Source organism: Procambarus clarkii, chromosome 73 (assembly GCF_040958095.1).
Source record: "Procambarus clarkii isolate CNS0578487 chromosome 73, FALCON_Pclarkii_2.0, whole genome shotgun sequence".
In the NCBI taxonomy this organism is placed as follows: domain Eukaryota; kingdom Metazoa; phylum Arthropoda; class Malacostraca; order Decapoda; family Cambaridae; genus Procambarus; species Procambarus clarkii.
This window is the reverse complement of record NC_091222.1, coordinates 24581236-24597000: the sequence shown is the minus strand read 5'-3', so window position 1 is coordinate 24597000 and position 15765 is coordinate 24581236. Positions and strand designations below refer to the sequence as shown.

The following is a 15765-nucleotide window of genomic DNA, read 5'->3' as shown; positions in this document are numbered from 1 at the left end:
GTGGTCGACCCCACAGACGCATTCATAAATTTTAACATGCTGTTCGTTCAAAACTGGAATGTTCTCAAATATAAATTAATATTATAATATATTAGCATATTGTGCATATATAGGCATAGGTTAGGTTAGGTGTTTAGGTTCTGTTGGCAATTATTTATATTTGCAGTACGTGGGCAAAGCATTTACAGCGTTGTGGTTCGAACAAAAGTCATCAGTGAAGCACTTGTTCCGGAACTGTTCGAACGTCAACAATTGAGAGTTGTTTATAAACCGGTTTTTCATTCAAAAACGGGGTTTGACGGGTGCATGGAATCACTTTTGGGTCTTTGTTTGGAGGACGGGCTGACCACAGCACGTCCTCATAAATCAACCCGTCCTCAGACAAAGTCCATTCAATCCAGCGGTCGACCTCAAAGATGCATTCATAAATTTCACCATGCTGTTCATTCAAAACAAATTGTTTTTCTCAAATATAAACTAATATTATTACATATTGTGCATATTTAGGCATTGGTTAGGTTAGGTTAAGGTTCTATTGGCGATTATTTGTATTTGTAGTACGTGAAGCATTTACAGTTGTAGTTCTAACAAAAGTCGTCAGCGAGGCACTTGTTCCAGAGGTGTTCGGATGTCATTAGGTATGAGTCATGTGTAAACTCATTTTCATTCATGAACAGGTTGGCGGGTGCATGGAATGAACTTTGGCCTTTGTTTATGAGGACGGACTGCATAAACAAAGGCCAAAGTACATTCCATGCACCCGCCAAACCCTGTTTATGAATGAAAAACTTTTTACAAACGATTTAACTGATGACATCCGAACACTTCCGGAAGAAGTACTTCGCTGACAACTTGTGTTCGAACCACAACGATGTAAATGCTTCACCCACGTACTACAAATATAAATAATTGCCAACAGAACCTTGACGGGAGACATCTCCCGTCATGCAGGGTGCAGTCGCACCTCCAGTATCAGCTCTTGATACTGGTAATGGCTCAAAAGGGCCACCACTTACGGGCTATTCATGCCCGTGCCACCTTTTGGGTGGCGTAATCTTCATCTATCAATCAATCAACAGAACCTAAACTCCTAACCTAACCAATGCCTAAATACACAATTTGCTAATATATAATAATTCATATTTGAGAAAATTCCCATTTTTGAATGAACCATGTTAAAATTTATGAACGAGTCTTTGGGGTCAACTGCTGGATGGAAAGGACTTGTATTGAGGATGGGTTGCCTATAGGACCCTAAATGTGCTTCGAGATGTAATGTCTTTACAGACAAGTTCTGGTCGTTGTGTCATACAATGTCGAAATGAAAATTTCACTTAAATTGACCTATAGAACATGGGAAATATTATTGTTTGAATAGTAACACTTATCATAATCCAAAAATGATTAACAATGTTCTTAGACGAATGAAACATTAGGAGAAAGAAACCGGCATGTCAATGCATTTTTCTAGTGTTCAAAAATGAAATAAATGCATCACACAAATGCCTCCTGATGGCACTGTATTGATGACAGTAACACTCATTCAGTAAGCAATTTGGTCTAGATTTGAGGCAGAATCAGAGAGGATTGCCTAGGTACCAGTCCCTAACTGTTTACCCAACAGTAATTGGGAAGTTGATTGCAAATCTATTGGCAGGTTGTATTTCTGAGAAAGCTAGTAGGTAAGGCTGATGCCTGGTAACAGGAGTCGGTAATAGTACTGCTCCTGTAATCACGTTTGTTTAATAAAATTCTCCAGTTGCAATGAATCTCTCACACCCAACAAATTAGGGTTGGTACCATATAGTTTGCCTAGTCGAGGTTGCACTGTACATTGTTGTTAAAATATCTGCTCCAATCTTCAAAAAAATTGCTTGTAAAATCTTGTTAATTATTTTAGGTGTAGTTTGGCAATGAAATCCCTCTGACGTAATCATTTCGTTTCCCGATGAAGCGGACACGTCCTCACCAAAGAAAGGGTAGGGGTGTTGCCACATGCATTTAACATTTTTTTTATTGAATTTGTAATGTTACTTCCGTTTTGTTTTATAGTGCAAGATTCATCGAGCTATCAATGGCATATTATAACTTTGAACAATAAATCATACTATTTTTGCTGTTGTAACACTGTACACATTACACACTAAATCTACATATTTTTGCAGTTGCAAACCACAACCTACACTGCACCAAGTTACAACTGCCTTCTCACTTTTCTCTCCACTTTATGATGTTCTTGCAGACCAAGACCAAACTCGTCTACCTTGAGGTTACCATGAGATGATTTCAGGGCTTAAGTGTCCCCACAGGCCGGCTGTCAACCAGGTCTCCTCATTGCTAGACTGGTCGACCAGGTCTTCTCGTTGCTAGACTGGTCAACCAGGCTGTTGGACGCAGCTGCTCATTGGGCCTTGGCATGACCCCAGACACCTAATGGACACACAAGGTAGTGTAGCATCACTGGCTTTTATAGGACAAGATGCTAACGAAGCAAAATGCAGAGCCAAGTACATAAATTTGTCGCTGAATCATTTAAGTCTTTTACAAGCATATATTTGTCCAGATTTTTATTAAATTACCTTCAAGTGAAAATACTGACACAGCTGCATGAATGGGTTGGGAGCTTGAGCCACATTCATCACCCATAGTTGCTCTCTTAATACTACTGGACAGCAGCCAAGGCAACATTTAAAGGCCTGAGGAAGCAGTTGCGAGCCTGACAGCTGAGTGGACCGCGCTTTGGATTCACAGTCCTGAGATTCCGGGTTTGATCCCCGGTGACAAACTCTGCCCGTTTGGAAACAAACGGGCAGAGTTTTTCACCCTGATGCCCGTTACCTAGCAGTAAATAGGTACCTGGGAGTTAAGACAGCTGCTGCGGGCTGCTTCCTAGGGGTATGTAACAAAAGGGAGGCCTGGTCGAGGACTGGGCCACGGGGACGTTAAGCCCCGAAATAAGCATTTGCATAAAAAAATTCTTTAATTTCCTACGTCTACATATTTGGAAATGAGTAGTTTGTTATATACAAGTGCTGATAGGGTTCTGGGAGTAGTTCTACTCCCCAAGCCCGGCCCGAGGCCAAGCATGACTAGCGAGAACTTGGTCCAACAAGCTATTGCTTGGAGTGGCCCGCAGGCCCACCACATAACTATGCCCTATAATTTGTTATTAAAACAAGAAATGCCATCTTGCATAGGTGAAATGTTTCATGCATCATAATGCCAAATAAAATGTAAAATTTGACCATTAAATATAAACCTTAAACGATAGGATTTTAAAATAATACAAAATACTTTAATAATGATTCTTATTCCCTTCGACACATTTTTAAAATAATGAATTAAAACAATAAATACCTGGTACATGGGGAAAACAGTTTTCTTTTTAACATATTAAAACACATTTCACTGGCTAAAATAAAGAATAAGTAGAGCCAAAAATTAAAAAATGACTATACAATGCTTTGATTAAAAGGAGATATTGATATGACATATTTCTATGTACGAATATAATGGAAGAAACAAATTTAACAAGAACATAAGACAAACCCAAAACTAATAGTCTTCAGCATTATACTGTGTATGTATATAAAAGATAACATAAAAAAATAACATCACAATATACCTAAGTTTGCTTGCCCCCCCCCCACATTAATATTTTCATCAAGTTGTATCGTACTTGCTGCATGATATACCATTTGATTGCCTACTTTTCAAGTATTAAAAAATACAACTGCTTTCTGGCAACATGTGTTCTCAAATCCCTCCATCACACACACACACACACACACACGTGTGAAACCACATACACACACACACACACACACGTGTGAAACCACATCCACACGCAACCCCCACACAAACACACATTCAAGTCCAAGATCTAACGGCTCGATTCGGCAGGCACAAACAGTAAACACACACCCACCACACACCCACCCAGGAAGTTAATGAACAAATGAATTACTTCACTAGTAGTAGTAGGCATCCTTCAGTCTCGGGAGACTATGGAGTTGCGCTCTGGTTGTCAATCCTGGTACTTCAATCCTGGTGCAGCGCCTGGTACTTCAATCCTGGTGCAGCGAATAACTTCACTAATACTTTAATATACTACTACTACTGTACTAGCTAAAACCAATAAGAGAATGAGAAAAACTTTCATGTTCTAACAATCCTCTCTCACAAAATGAACATGATTTCAAATACAAAATTCTTAATTCAGCAATTTATGCACTAAATATTTCCCCATCATTCACACTAGCACAATGTAAATAAATTAGGTTAATCATTAAGTAATGATGCCCAATCAAATGCTTTTAATACAATTAGTCTAGATAAACAAAATGCCATCAAGTGATACAGCTAAATGTGCATAAATTACCCTTTTAATTGCAGCATCAGAGAACACATTCACCATTCATTCTTCTACACACCTTAGTGTAATAACTGGAATGTACGAATATATAAAAACATCAATGCAGAGGGGAAAATGTAAGTCACACCGTAACGAAACTTGCAAGAATACGTAACATGCACAAAGATTGTCTCGGTGATAACGAAACTTGCACGAATACGTAACGTGCACAAAGATTGTCTCGGTGATAATGAAACTTGCACGAATACGTTACGTGCACAAAGATTGTCTTGGTGATATTATGGCACCTGTGAGTAACTCCGGCACTACAGTACACACTTCAGAAACACCGCAGCTCAATTACATTAAACCTGGTTTGCAGTTACATTTTGGATTTTTGGACTTCAGCACAAGTTATTTCAGCACATTATTGCATTTAACTTTGTATTATAGGTTCTGGTAAAATCATGATTATTACAAAGTTTCTAGATTAACAAATTTACATAAAATGGTAAATAAAAATTAAAACCTTTTTCAGTAACCAATACATCTACAATTACTGACACAGTAGTTTAAAACCTACGCTGCTGCAAATTGCACATATTAAAAATATTGTATTTTCCACTATTCTCAAGTATACCAAAAATACCTCTAAATTACAGCAAGGGAAACAAACCACACTTAATTTTTTTTGGTGGGGCGGGAAAGGCCGGGGGATGGGGCGGGAGAGGGGCAGGGCAGGGGAGGGGGCAGGGGAGGGGGCAGGGGAGGGGGCAGGGGAGGGGGCAGGGGAGGGGGCAGGGGAGGGGCGGGGTTACATTCACTGTTCCGAGTCTGATTTGATTAGTCTTAACCTGATGCTAAAGACTCTGCGTGTGGCTGCTGGGCTTATTCCGATGTCTCCTTCAGATCCTTCTGGTGCTTGGTAATGTGTGTCAAGAGATCAATCTGGGTCACAATACCAATGCACACTTCTTTCTCTATGACAGAGCCTTCCATATCTGCAAGTGTAACAATCAGTTCAATAAATGATACGACTTATCAGTAAATATGTTATGCAAGAAAAGGCAAACTCATGTTATTGTTCTGAAATACAGATAACCGATATGAAATATTTACTATAAACAATGCGTATTCTCATGTAAATGTTTGGTATTTTTCGTAACATTAAGTGTACCTATCTGCAGGGTGAAGAATTTATCATATATTTAACTCACTTCTATACATTTATATGGATGTAAAGAAGTTAATCAAGACCCAAGAAAACCTACGCTATAATATTTAATTGCTTACTATAAAATGAGCAAGTGTCATAACCTGCGATTATTGTCAAGTCCCAATTAGATCGTTTCTGCTGTTCGAACATTGCCAGACTTCTTCAGACAGAATAGCAGCACAGCTGAGCACCGACAGATGTATGTGCAATATACTGTAGATGTACACATTACATTGTAGACCCATAAACAGTACCCGAATCTAATAACTCAAAGGGAATGAAAGCTACTGATGACCCATAAGAAAGAGACGTTTCATTACATTCAATATTATTTCAAGTAGGGCACCCTTAGTAGCTTCCCAATGCTACATTACTATGGACACTCCAGAGGAGGCTGCCAAACCTAAAAAAAGGACAAAACACAGCCAGAGGGTGTAAAAAATGACAACTTGAGGAATCAGAACATCACCCAGAGCTAAACCGAGCCCATGGGAAAACACCATATAGGAAAATTAACGATTCTTCGCGGCAGGGGATCGTATTCCAGGGACCTGCCCGAAACGCTACGCGTACTAGTGGCTGTACAAGAATGTAACAACTCTTGTATATATCTAAGTTAAAGTCTGCAACACCTTACTGAACCAACATTACTTAACCAACCGTTAAGTAATCCAAACCATGCAGGCAAGCATGCAAGATCAGAAGCATACCTGTAGCAAAAAAAAAAAACAACCAAGAATCCAAGATTAAACCGAACCAAGTCCAAACCTGGAAAAAACCAACCAAGACCACTTCCAGTTCACCAGGAACCCGAACTTGACAAGCTGGGACAGGATAAAATCCCTGGCTTACAGACGCATGGACTCGCTGGGAGGCCAAACCAACCCGTTGTTGTGGCATGCCAAGATACAACCCCCCCCCCCCACCTTAAAAACATAACTGGGCTCCATTCACCTGGTCTCTAGGAGACTCGACCCGTGTACCCCATGCCAGTGAGGCCGAAGCTCATTTCAGGCGAATGGAATGTTTATTTCCATGGAGGAGTGGATGACATTTTATAACATTTTATTTTATATAGTGGATGACAGAAACCTCTGGAAGAATAAATCCGAGGAATCAAAAGGCACCAAGAAACAAACCCCAACTCTCACAGGGAGTGGGGATACAAAAACCCTGCACCCCCTATAACAGCAGACCCTTTGCATTAGGCACAAGAGCCCACAAATTATCAAATGGAATCCAAGGGGCCGATATCCGATTACCCCCATGCCCCCGGGGAACTACAGAAGAGGGGCCTGGAAAAGAGCCAATATTCACACTCACTGTACGAGATAAAAATGCAGAGTCTGCGGGCTTCAAAGGTCCAGGCAGACTGAAAAGAAGACCCAGAAGCCTCAGCTGGATCATCAGGCTTAACTGTCTCTGCTCCCAAATCAGAAGGGGTGAACCCTGGAGCTGACAAGAGCCACATCTCTAGCTAAACCATGCCCTGAAACCCTCAGACACTCTGGGGTCAGAAACAAAGGGAGAGGACCAGATGCAGGGCACACCACACCTGATGGGGAAGGAGGAAGAGAACAACTTTTGAATTAAAACACCACCAACTCAAATTCACTAACAACTGGGGCAATTCTGGGGCATCCAATCAGGTGCACAACCTAGACCGCTGCAAAACAGAAAACCTAAAGTGCAAAGTCGTCGTCGTTTGAAAACCCTTCAAGTCACCAGGAAGGTTTGTAAGGAGTCACGTGTGGAGTACAAGTGCTACACGACTCGGGTGTTGAAGGAGCCGCTGACTCAGCATACAGCATGGCTTCCCCCTCCCAGGCAAGTGTCCCTTTCTTCCTTCTCTGTGGGTGGCTAGTTTCAAGGAGCAAGAAGGGGCTTCTCACAGAAAAACAGCATTGAATGTAATGTAACACAAATTTCTGGGTGAACCACAGTGGCTCCCCGATTACCCCTCCAGGTCGTTGGGGGCGTCTGCCTTATAGAACTGAGGGTGGAGCAGCTAGCTACTTCCCTCCTTCCATAAAACAAGTGGGGGGAGGTGGGGCAAACAGGCCACCACTAGCTTCATAAATTTTCTATTACTTTTTTACATTGTTTGTGGAGTTCTTTAGGAGGTTCTCGAGGCTGCAGTCTTGTTTGAAGCTAGAAGTGGTTTGTTTTGTTTTGCCGACTTTCCAGGTGTCTCTTCCAGTGGGCGGCATAAATGAAAAACTTTACACAGTACATGTGTGTCATTGCTCTGGTCCCCGGTGGGCCCATAAATCTCTGCAACTTATGGGACCTATTACAGTAGTATGACACTATCAGAGATAGTGGCTTCATGGAAGCCACTATTGCTAGCCCAAAACTTGAAGTTTCATTGTACAGTACCATATTCAAGCCCCACCCCCACACACAGGCAGAGGAGGGGGGGGGGGGGGGTAGAGTAAGAGTGGAAGTGCCTTTAGTCATAGCTGCACTTCAGGAGTTAAAGATATACAATAATCTTGGCAGAACCGAACTATCTAAAGGGGAACCAGGCTGCTACTTTGGTAAATTTGGGAGTGTAGGATTGAGTTGTTTACAGTGTACAGGTATTTGTAAACACATTATGCCAAAACTAACAAATTACAATAGTGTAATCATCTGTAATCAAAAGTCAATAGTGTATCACCTGTTAGTTTTGGTGTTCAAACTTTGAGAAAGTTGTGCATTTTGTAACTAGACATTTTGGGCAGTTCACCACAATGGTGGGTTGATCTTTCTCAACAAGCTTGCCTGAGGAGGGCAACATATTTCCTTGCTCCCGGTGGATGGAGACAGTCACAGGAGCCTGGGGTATCTACTGTGGCCCTGGAATGCCTGAGCTGTGAAACCCAGGAAGCCCCTAAGGATGCCAACCCACAAACTATAATCATCTCTGGTCTACAATGCCTAACAACAAAAGCAAGCAGTTTTATCATACATGTATTTTAGGTTTAAAATACATCGAGGCCTTCTACAGCCAAAGAATAAGCAAATTAACTGCTTTTGAGGCATTCTACCAATAACAAAAGCCAGCATTGAACGTAATAAAATGCCTGTTTCTGCGAGTTCTTCAGTGACTCCTCATTGCGACATTCTGGATACCTCCAACCAATTCCTTTCACACTAGGCCACTGCGAGTCTTAAAAAGCCTACCACAAACCAGAGGCCAGACACCTGTGCCTCTGAGGGGAACGAGTAATAGACAATTCAATACTACTAACTGATGGAAAAAGCCACTGGAAAGCTGGAATGAACCAGATCAGACGACAGCAGGGTAAAATAAAATTAAAAACCTACGAAAAGCAAAAAGGAAAAACAATAAAATAGTATAGCGTAAAATTAAAACGCAGAAAACGGGGAAATCCAAAGGGCGACTTGTCTTTCTAGTTTCAGCTGACTGCTGCCAGGTGGTTGCCCTTGGCTACAGGCCAGTCTTAAGACACTGAAAGACCAAAAATAAAACTAAGATACCAGGAAGGGAAAGGGAAGGTCCAAGGAACCACTGAAGGATCAACCAGAACAAAGCATTTCATGACATTCAATGCGGGTTTCCTGGAAGGATTCTATCAGTGGCTCCCGGTTGTCGGCGATGAGTCACAATAACGTGGCTGAAGTATGTTGACCAGACCACACACTAGAAATTGAAGGGACGACGACGTTTCGGTCCGTCCTGGACCATTCTCACAATCGACTTGAGAATGGTCCAGGACGGACCGAAACGTCGTCGTCCCTTCAATTTCCCGGTTGTCATATCACACACAACAAAAACAAGGGAAAACACCTGGTGTGGAGGACAGAACAAGACCAAAACCCCCTCAAGATTTAGGAAGTGGAGCAAGAAACCAAGCCAAAGCCACAGACCCAGGGCAGTCCCAATAAAGTAATGAATTGCTAAGTCCGTTAGAATGCCACAACCTCTGAGCAAAGAATGCAGCCAATGGCATAAAAGCAAACAATGGACAAAACAACAAACCTGAACAACAGTAAACAAAACTTCCATTAATTTTTTTTAATGACCAAAAACAATAAATGATCTCCGAAATAAAATGCCAAGAACCCCCTCACCACTACTGCAGTAAGAAATGCCACCAGCACACACCAAGTGACCTAGGCCCAGGAAAAACAAAAACAGAACCCTGCCAGTAAACAACCTCGGCCAGGAAACAACCGGAGTAGGAAAGGAACCCGAAGAAATGCACAAAGCCCAAAACGAAAACAGGCCAGCCAAATGATAAGTGACTCGAGGCCACCCAGCCAAGGAATGATGACCAAGACAGAAGGATAGCACCCCTGGAGCATGTGGACATGCAAGGAGAGGAATGAAAAGATCGGTCACATGAATTCCGAACATACCTTGCACAGGTACAAGAAGAGAAGGTGAAGCAATTCTGGAGTGGACCCTGTGAAAAATGCAAGAACTACAGAATAACCACAGAGCAGCAAACCCGCTGCCTGCCACACAAAACGAAACTCGGCACCTTTCTGTTGAAAAATCCAAGGAACACAGGAAATAGGGTTCCCATCCCAAGGGAAGGCCAGAAAACTTGCAAAGAGCCACTAAACCCCTACTATAGACCCCATGAGGTCAAAAGCTCACAGCTAACAAACTCGTGGGACAAAACAAAACCGCCCAGAAACTAGTTTCCATGCAACCTCCGAACACCAACCAATAATTCAACAACAAAGGTGCAAGAGGAAGACAGCCAAGCTACATACAACAGCATGCACAAACTAAAGGCAAACAAGCTAAGGAATAGAAAGAGCCCTACTTCTTGAGGTTATCTCGAGATGATTTCGGGGCTTTAGTGTCCCCGCGGCCTGGTCCTCGACCAGGCCTCCACCCCCCAGGAAGCAGCCCGTGACAGCTGACTAACACCCAAGTACCTATTTTACTGCTACAGGGGCATAGGGTGAAAAAACTCTGCCCATTGTTTCTCGCCGGCGCCCGGGATCGAACCCGGGACCACAGGTTCACAAGTCCAGTGTGCTGTCCGCTAGGCCGACCGGCTCCCTACTTGACTACAACACCAAAATACCTTATCCAGTCTTGTACTGACACAGCTGCCACCACATGCCCTGGAAGCTGAAAGCAAAAACTAAAAAGTATTACCAAGGGGAGCCGGTCGGCCGAGCGGACAGCACGCTGGACTTGTGATCCTGTGGTCCCGGGTTTGATCCCGGGCGCCGGCGAGAAACAATGGGCAGAGTTTTTTCACCTTATGCCCCTGTTACCTAGCAGTAAAATAGGTACCTGGGTGTTAGTCAGCTGTCAGGGCTGTTTCCTGGGGGTGGAGGCCTGGTCGAGGACCGGGCCGCGGGGACACTATAGCCCTGAAATCATCTCAAGATAGAAGATTACAACAGAAAGAACTAGCTAAGCATGACCCTGCAACACAACTTGCCAGAAAATCAGCCAAGCAGCCTAGAAGCCTTTCAATGAAATGCCGTTCCAACAGATGAAGGAAAAGGAAATATAGGAGAGAACTCCTTTCTCTCCCTTCCCACAAAAAGAAAGGGGCCCTGGAGAAACACACAGGAAGCAAACATGGGGCCGTGCCTAAAGGGAACACTCTACAAATGGAACAAGGAAATTCCTCACATGTTCAAGATAAATCACGATTGTCGGTACTGAGGGACATCAAAATAGGATTGGACAGAAGCAGGCAGCTAACAGACAGAAAGTAGCCACCTAAAATGCCAAAAGAAAAAAGTCAAGGAAGAAGGCAGAGCAAAACAAAGGGACCAAGACAAAAACAGACTGCAGAGTCTGAAGGACCCTTTTGTAACACCATAAATGGTTGAATTTAATTTTTCACATATGAGATACATACAACATACATTCAATATTTCACACATGGTGCTGCCAATATCAGTTCACGGCACCTGTTGGCCAAATGGACAGCATACTAGATACATAGTCCTGCGGACCGTGGTTTGACCCCGGTGATAGCGAGACAGGACTCTCGGTGTTACCGACTGTCAGCCATACCACCCCCTCTCTTCTCTAACCACATTTTACTCAGACTTTGGCAAATTAAATTATAAAGTTGATGTATTTGGCATTTCCCAATTTTCATGCATGATTTTCAGGGGCAGACCACCGTAGTTGTTCTCAATTTCTTGTGTGGCGACTCAAATTCTGAATTAATGTAGATATTTGAACGTCAAGGGAAATGGTTAAATTATGTTATCCACACGATTGAATCATGAAAATATAATAATAATCACTTGACTTACTTTTAATTTGTCATTAATTCTGATCCCTTTTATCTTGAATTCATGTCTAATTATAATAGCTGGAATGGAGAGCACTCAGAAGTTTACTTACTAAAGACTCAGTCTTGTTAAACAATTATATGACTTACATGCTTGCAGTTGTTGCTTGTTACTTCATTTAATACTGCTCAACACGCAAGTTCCATTCCATGTCTTATAAATAACTCTTGAATGGATGGTGACAGCACTTTCTACTCTTCTATCCTTTCTATCTCTCATCTACTACCCATCTACCTACTCTATCCCATTCTCTCTCATTCTAAACTTTCCCTTTCTCCTGACTACTCTTCCTCACTCTCCACCTTCCCCCCCTCCCCACCCACTCTCTCTCTCTCTCCCCACCCTTCCAACTCACTCCCCCCACTCCCCTCTATGTATGTATGTATCTGTCTTTTTCAATTTTTCCGATACGTCATACCAAGCAGGAAAGGCAGAATGGAGGGAAAACTGAACAAATAGGAACCCACTAACTCTTGCAGACTTAATGCAGTCACAGACGAGAGAAATCCCAGACTGACAATGCCAAAGAAAAATGTGGGAAACTCAAGGCCTACCCACCTCCCCCAATCATGCTATGTAATAACACTTGAAAGATCTGAGCATCAAGAAGCTAAAAAGGAAGACCAGACCAAACTCCCACTGCATATCAAAGCCAAAGGGCAAACCATAAGAAAAAGTACCACAGGCATGCCCTTGCAACAAGAAGGCAAGGACTGAAAACCCTGAATGACTACTCTGAAATGGCAGGCACAGAACCATCAGGGGTAAATCCCTGTGACCACCAGGATTTTACCAGATTCTACAGTCATCCAGGCACAGGAAATGGCCACTGAGAACCAACCCGAACTTGGGAACAAGCAGCTGTAAAAAGCATGAAAGGCATACCATAAAAACCAAGCTTGTGGAAATCTGTGTTCCTCAAACATGTTTGAAAACCTCAGTCAGCATCCAACCACCAAATCTTGCAAAGGCATCGGAAAACTCATGCACTAGCTAGCGTTGGGCATCCTTCCAGAGGAGGCTAACCTCTTGGATACTGACATCCAAACCCATCAGGTAATCATTATGACATCCAAACCCATCATGATGCTTAGAGCACATTCAGCTTTAACCACTGTGATAAGCTTCATTTATTGTGACGGTTCCCCTTGTACGCCGAAAATCAAGTGTCTGCAATTTTTTTTTTTATCTTTGTAAAATGATAAGTTTCCACCGACAGACTTTTCTCGGTTGGCGCAGCACAGTGGTCAAGCATATTTTTTCTCAAAGTCCACACAACAAGGGAAGCATAAAAATCTTTCAGTGTAATGAAATGCCAGTTTCCGAGTAAGCTTCGGAGGCTGCTTTAAGCTAGCTCACCGATTGAATGCCATACTACCAGGTGCCATCAGTCACAGAATTCTATTGGCCTACTGGAGACCACCAACTAGAACCTGGCAGGAAGGTGAACCAGGAACCTGGCTCAAAGGTGCAGGAACCAATGGCCTATGAACACTTTACACTTAAAGTTAACCAAACTTGCCACCAATTGGGGAAAGCATCCAGAAAGATAGGCAAACCAAAAACAGACCACTGCATGGATTAAAAATGAGACCACAGCCCCAAAATGCCAAAAGAACTCCTTAACAATGACAACAAACCAACAAAGCTTGGTGAAGTTTTGCCCCACCCCCTCTCTTTTAGGGGGAGGAAGGAGGTGCACCGAGCCAGCACACTCGCCCACCCTCAGTTCAATGACGATGAGACACCGATACCCTGGAAGAGGGAGGACATCAGGAAGCATCCGGGGCTCACCCAGAAACTACCATTTCATTACATTCAATGCTGGCTTTCTGGAGGGGAACCCATCGGGTCCCTGAAGCCAACTACCCACAGAAGGACAAAAGAGGGCACTTACCAGGTGGTGGTAATACCCAAGTAGTACCCAAAGTATCAATCCAAAGACAAAACTTTCAACCACAACACACGACCCAAAAACAACAAGGCCACAGAGGACCAGGGACATTCACAAACTGCCTGGCTGCCATGACCCTGTCCGACCCCCAAAACCTCCATGCCCGAATATTGGCCCAAGACATTAGCGTAGACGGCCGTCAGAGCGGCACACTGATGGAAATCATGGGCATGAGGGTAGGCCGCAGGATGGCTATCATTGTGTCCAAGATTTCCGTAACAAACTAACAGTTATTACCCAGGGACAAAAATTGTGTTACATAGTGTAATGTACCTAATTAGTGACAACTTCTACCATGATAGGGAGGCACATGAAGAATCTTCCAAAAATATGTAAAATAACAATTAAAAAAAACCTAAAGCAAATGCTGAAAACTGGCCAATACTGTATATATTATTAACCCTTAAACTGCACAAAATGTCATGTGTGACATTGAACTCTGCTTTTAAAATTCTCTGAAACTCTTTCAAATGTTTTATGCATAATCTACTAGGCAAATGCTCCAACTTTGTCTAAATGATACCAGTGTGACTTGAAAAACAAGAAAATAAAAAATAATTATAAAATTGAATATTGAAAACTTCAGATTTTGAAATTGGCTGCAAAAATATAAAAATATCACCAACTGTTCATTTGGTGTTATTATGCTCTCAGAATAGCATATGATCTTCATTTTCATATATTTAGAATATAGGTTTTCAGTATAGTTTACTGTAAAAAAAAAAAAAGTCAATATGGCATTTGAAATATGCGCAAATTTAAACAAAAATTTATAACTCCAAACGTTTCGAGTTTATGAAAAATCAATTCTATAGGAATTGTAGAACAGACAGCTGTGCACACTTCATGTAAAAATGGTGAGAATCGGTCAGAAACTAGATTTTTGAATACTGAAGCAAGTTGAAATTCTAGTTATAGATATAATTGAAGTTATCGACAATGAATAAGGCGGTTCTAATTCATGAATTTACTTGTCTGTTGTAATAAACATTGTTTGCCATTCATACTCAAGTATGTGAAAGTTGTACGTCAATGTGTGTAGAAATTAAGTAAAGAAAAAAGAACCCCATCCAAATAAAAAAAAAAAAAAAATATATAGGGATAATTATAATGCTTTAGGGAATATATTTAGGGTATACTTTATGTAAGTAAAGTTTTAATCTGGTCCCTAATCATCAAAACAACCTAAAGAAACAAGGAAAATAGTTTGAAATCTGAAAAAAAAAAAAAAAATCAGGCAAAGAAAATTCAAAGTCCCAAGTTCTGAGAGTTGTGACCGATTTATTTGTCGACCAATTTAATTCTGGCTTCACATAGTTAGGGACGCGTATGCGTTCTCCAGGATGTAAACGTTAAAACAAATTCAAATAATAAACAAAGGATGGAAAAAAAACTAAAAACCTAAAAAAATATTTCTACCCAAAAAAATATTTTTTTTTGGACATATCTTGGTTATCTTGAGATGATTTCGGGGCTTTTTAGTGTCCCCGCGGCCCGGTCCTCGACCAGGCCTCCACCCCCAGGAAGCAGCCCATGACAGCTGACTAACACCCAGGTACTTATTTTACTGCTAGGTAACATTGTTGAAAGTAACTGATAACATTGGGCAATGTTATTAACAGTCTCCGTGGTGTAGTGGTAAGACACTCGCCTGGCGTTCCGCGAGCGCTATGTCATGGGTTCGTATCCTGGCCGGGGAGGATTTACTGGGCGCAATTCCTTAACTGTAGCCTCTGTTTAACGCAACAGTAAAATGTGTACTTGGATGAAAAAACGATTCTTCGCGGCAGGGGATTGTATTCCAGGGACCTGCCCGAAACGCTACGCGTACTAGTGGCTCTACAAGAATGTAACAACTCTTGTATATATCTCAAAAAAAAAAAAAAAAAAAGTATTTATATGATAACAAAACAGATCATAATAACATAATTACTCATTATTATTTGTGTC

At 41.9% G+C, this 15765-nt stretch overlaps 1 protein-coding gene across 2 annotated transcripts in view; it reads right to left on the bottom strand.

Moving 5' to 3' along the window:
• Positions 1-3293: 3293 nt before the first annotated feature.
• The window catches only part of Cbs (Cystathionine beta-synthase), a 207102-nt gene continuing 194630 nt past the window's right edge, over positions 3294-15765 (bottom strand). For both annotated transcript variants that reach the window (XM_045768324.2, XM_069312699.1), the window contains exon 12: positions 3294-5355. In XM_045768324.2, coding sequence (XP_045624280.1) covers positions 5243-5355 — 113 coding nt within the window. In that variant the 3' untranslated portion in view covers positions 3294-5242. The remainder of the gene's footprint in view (positions 5356-15765) is intronic.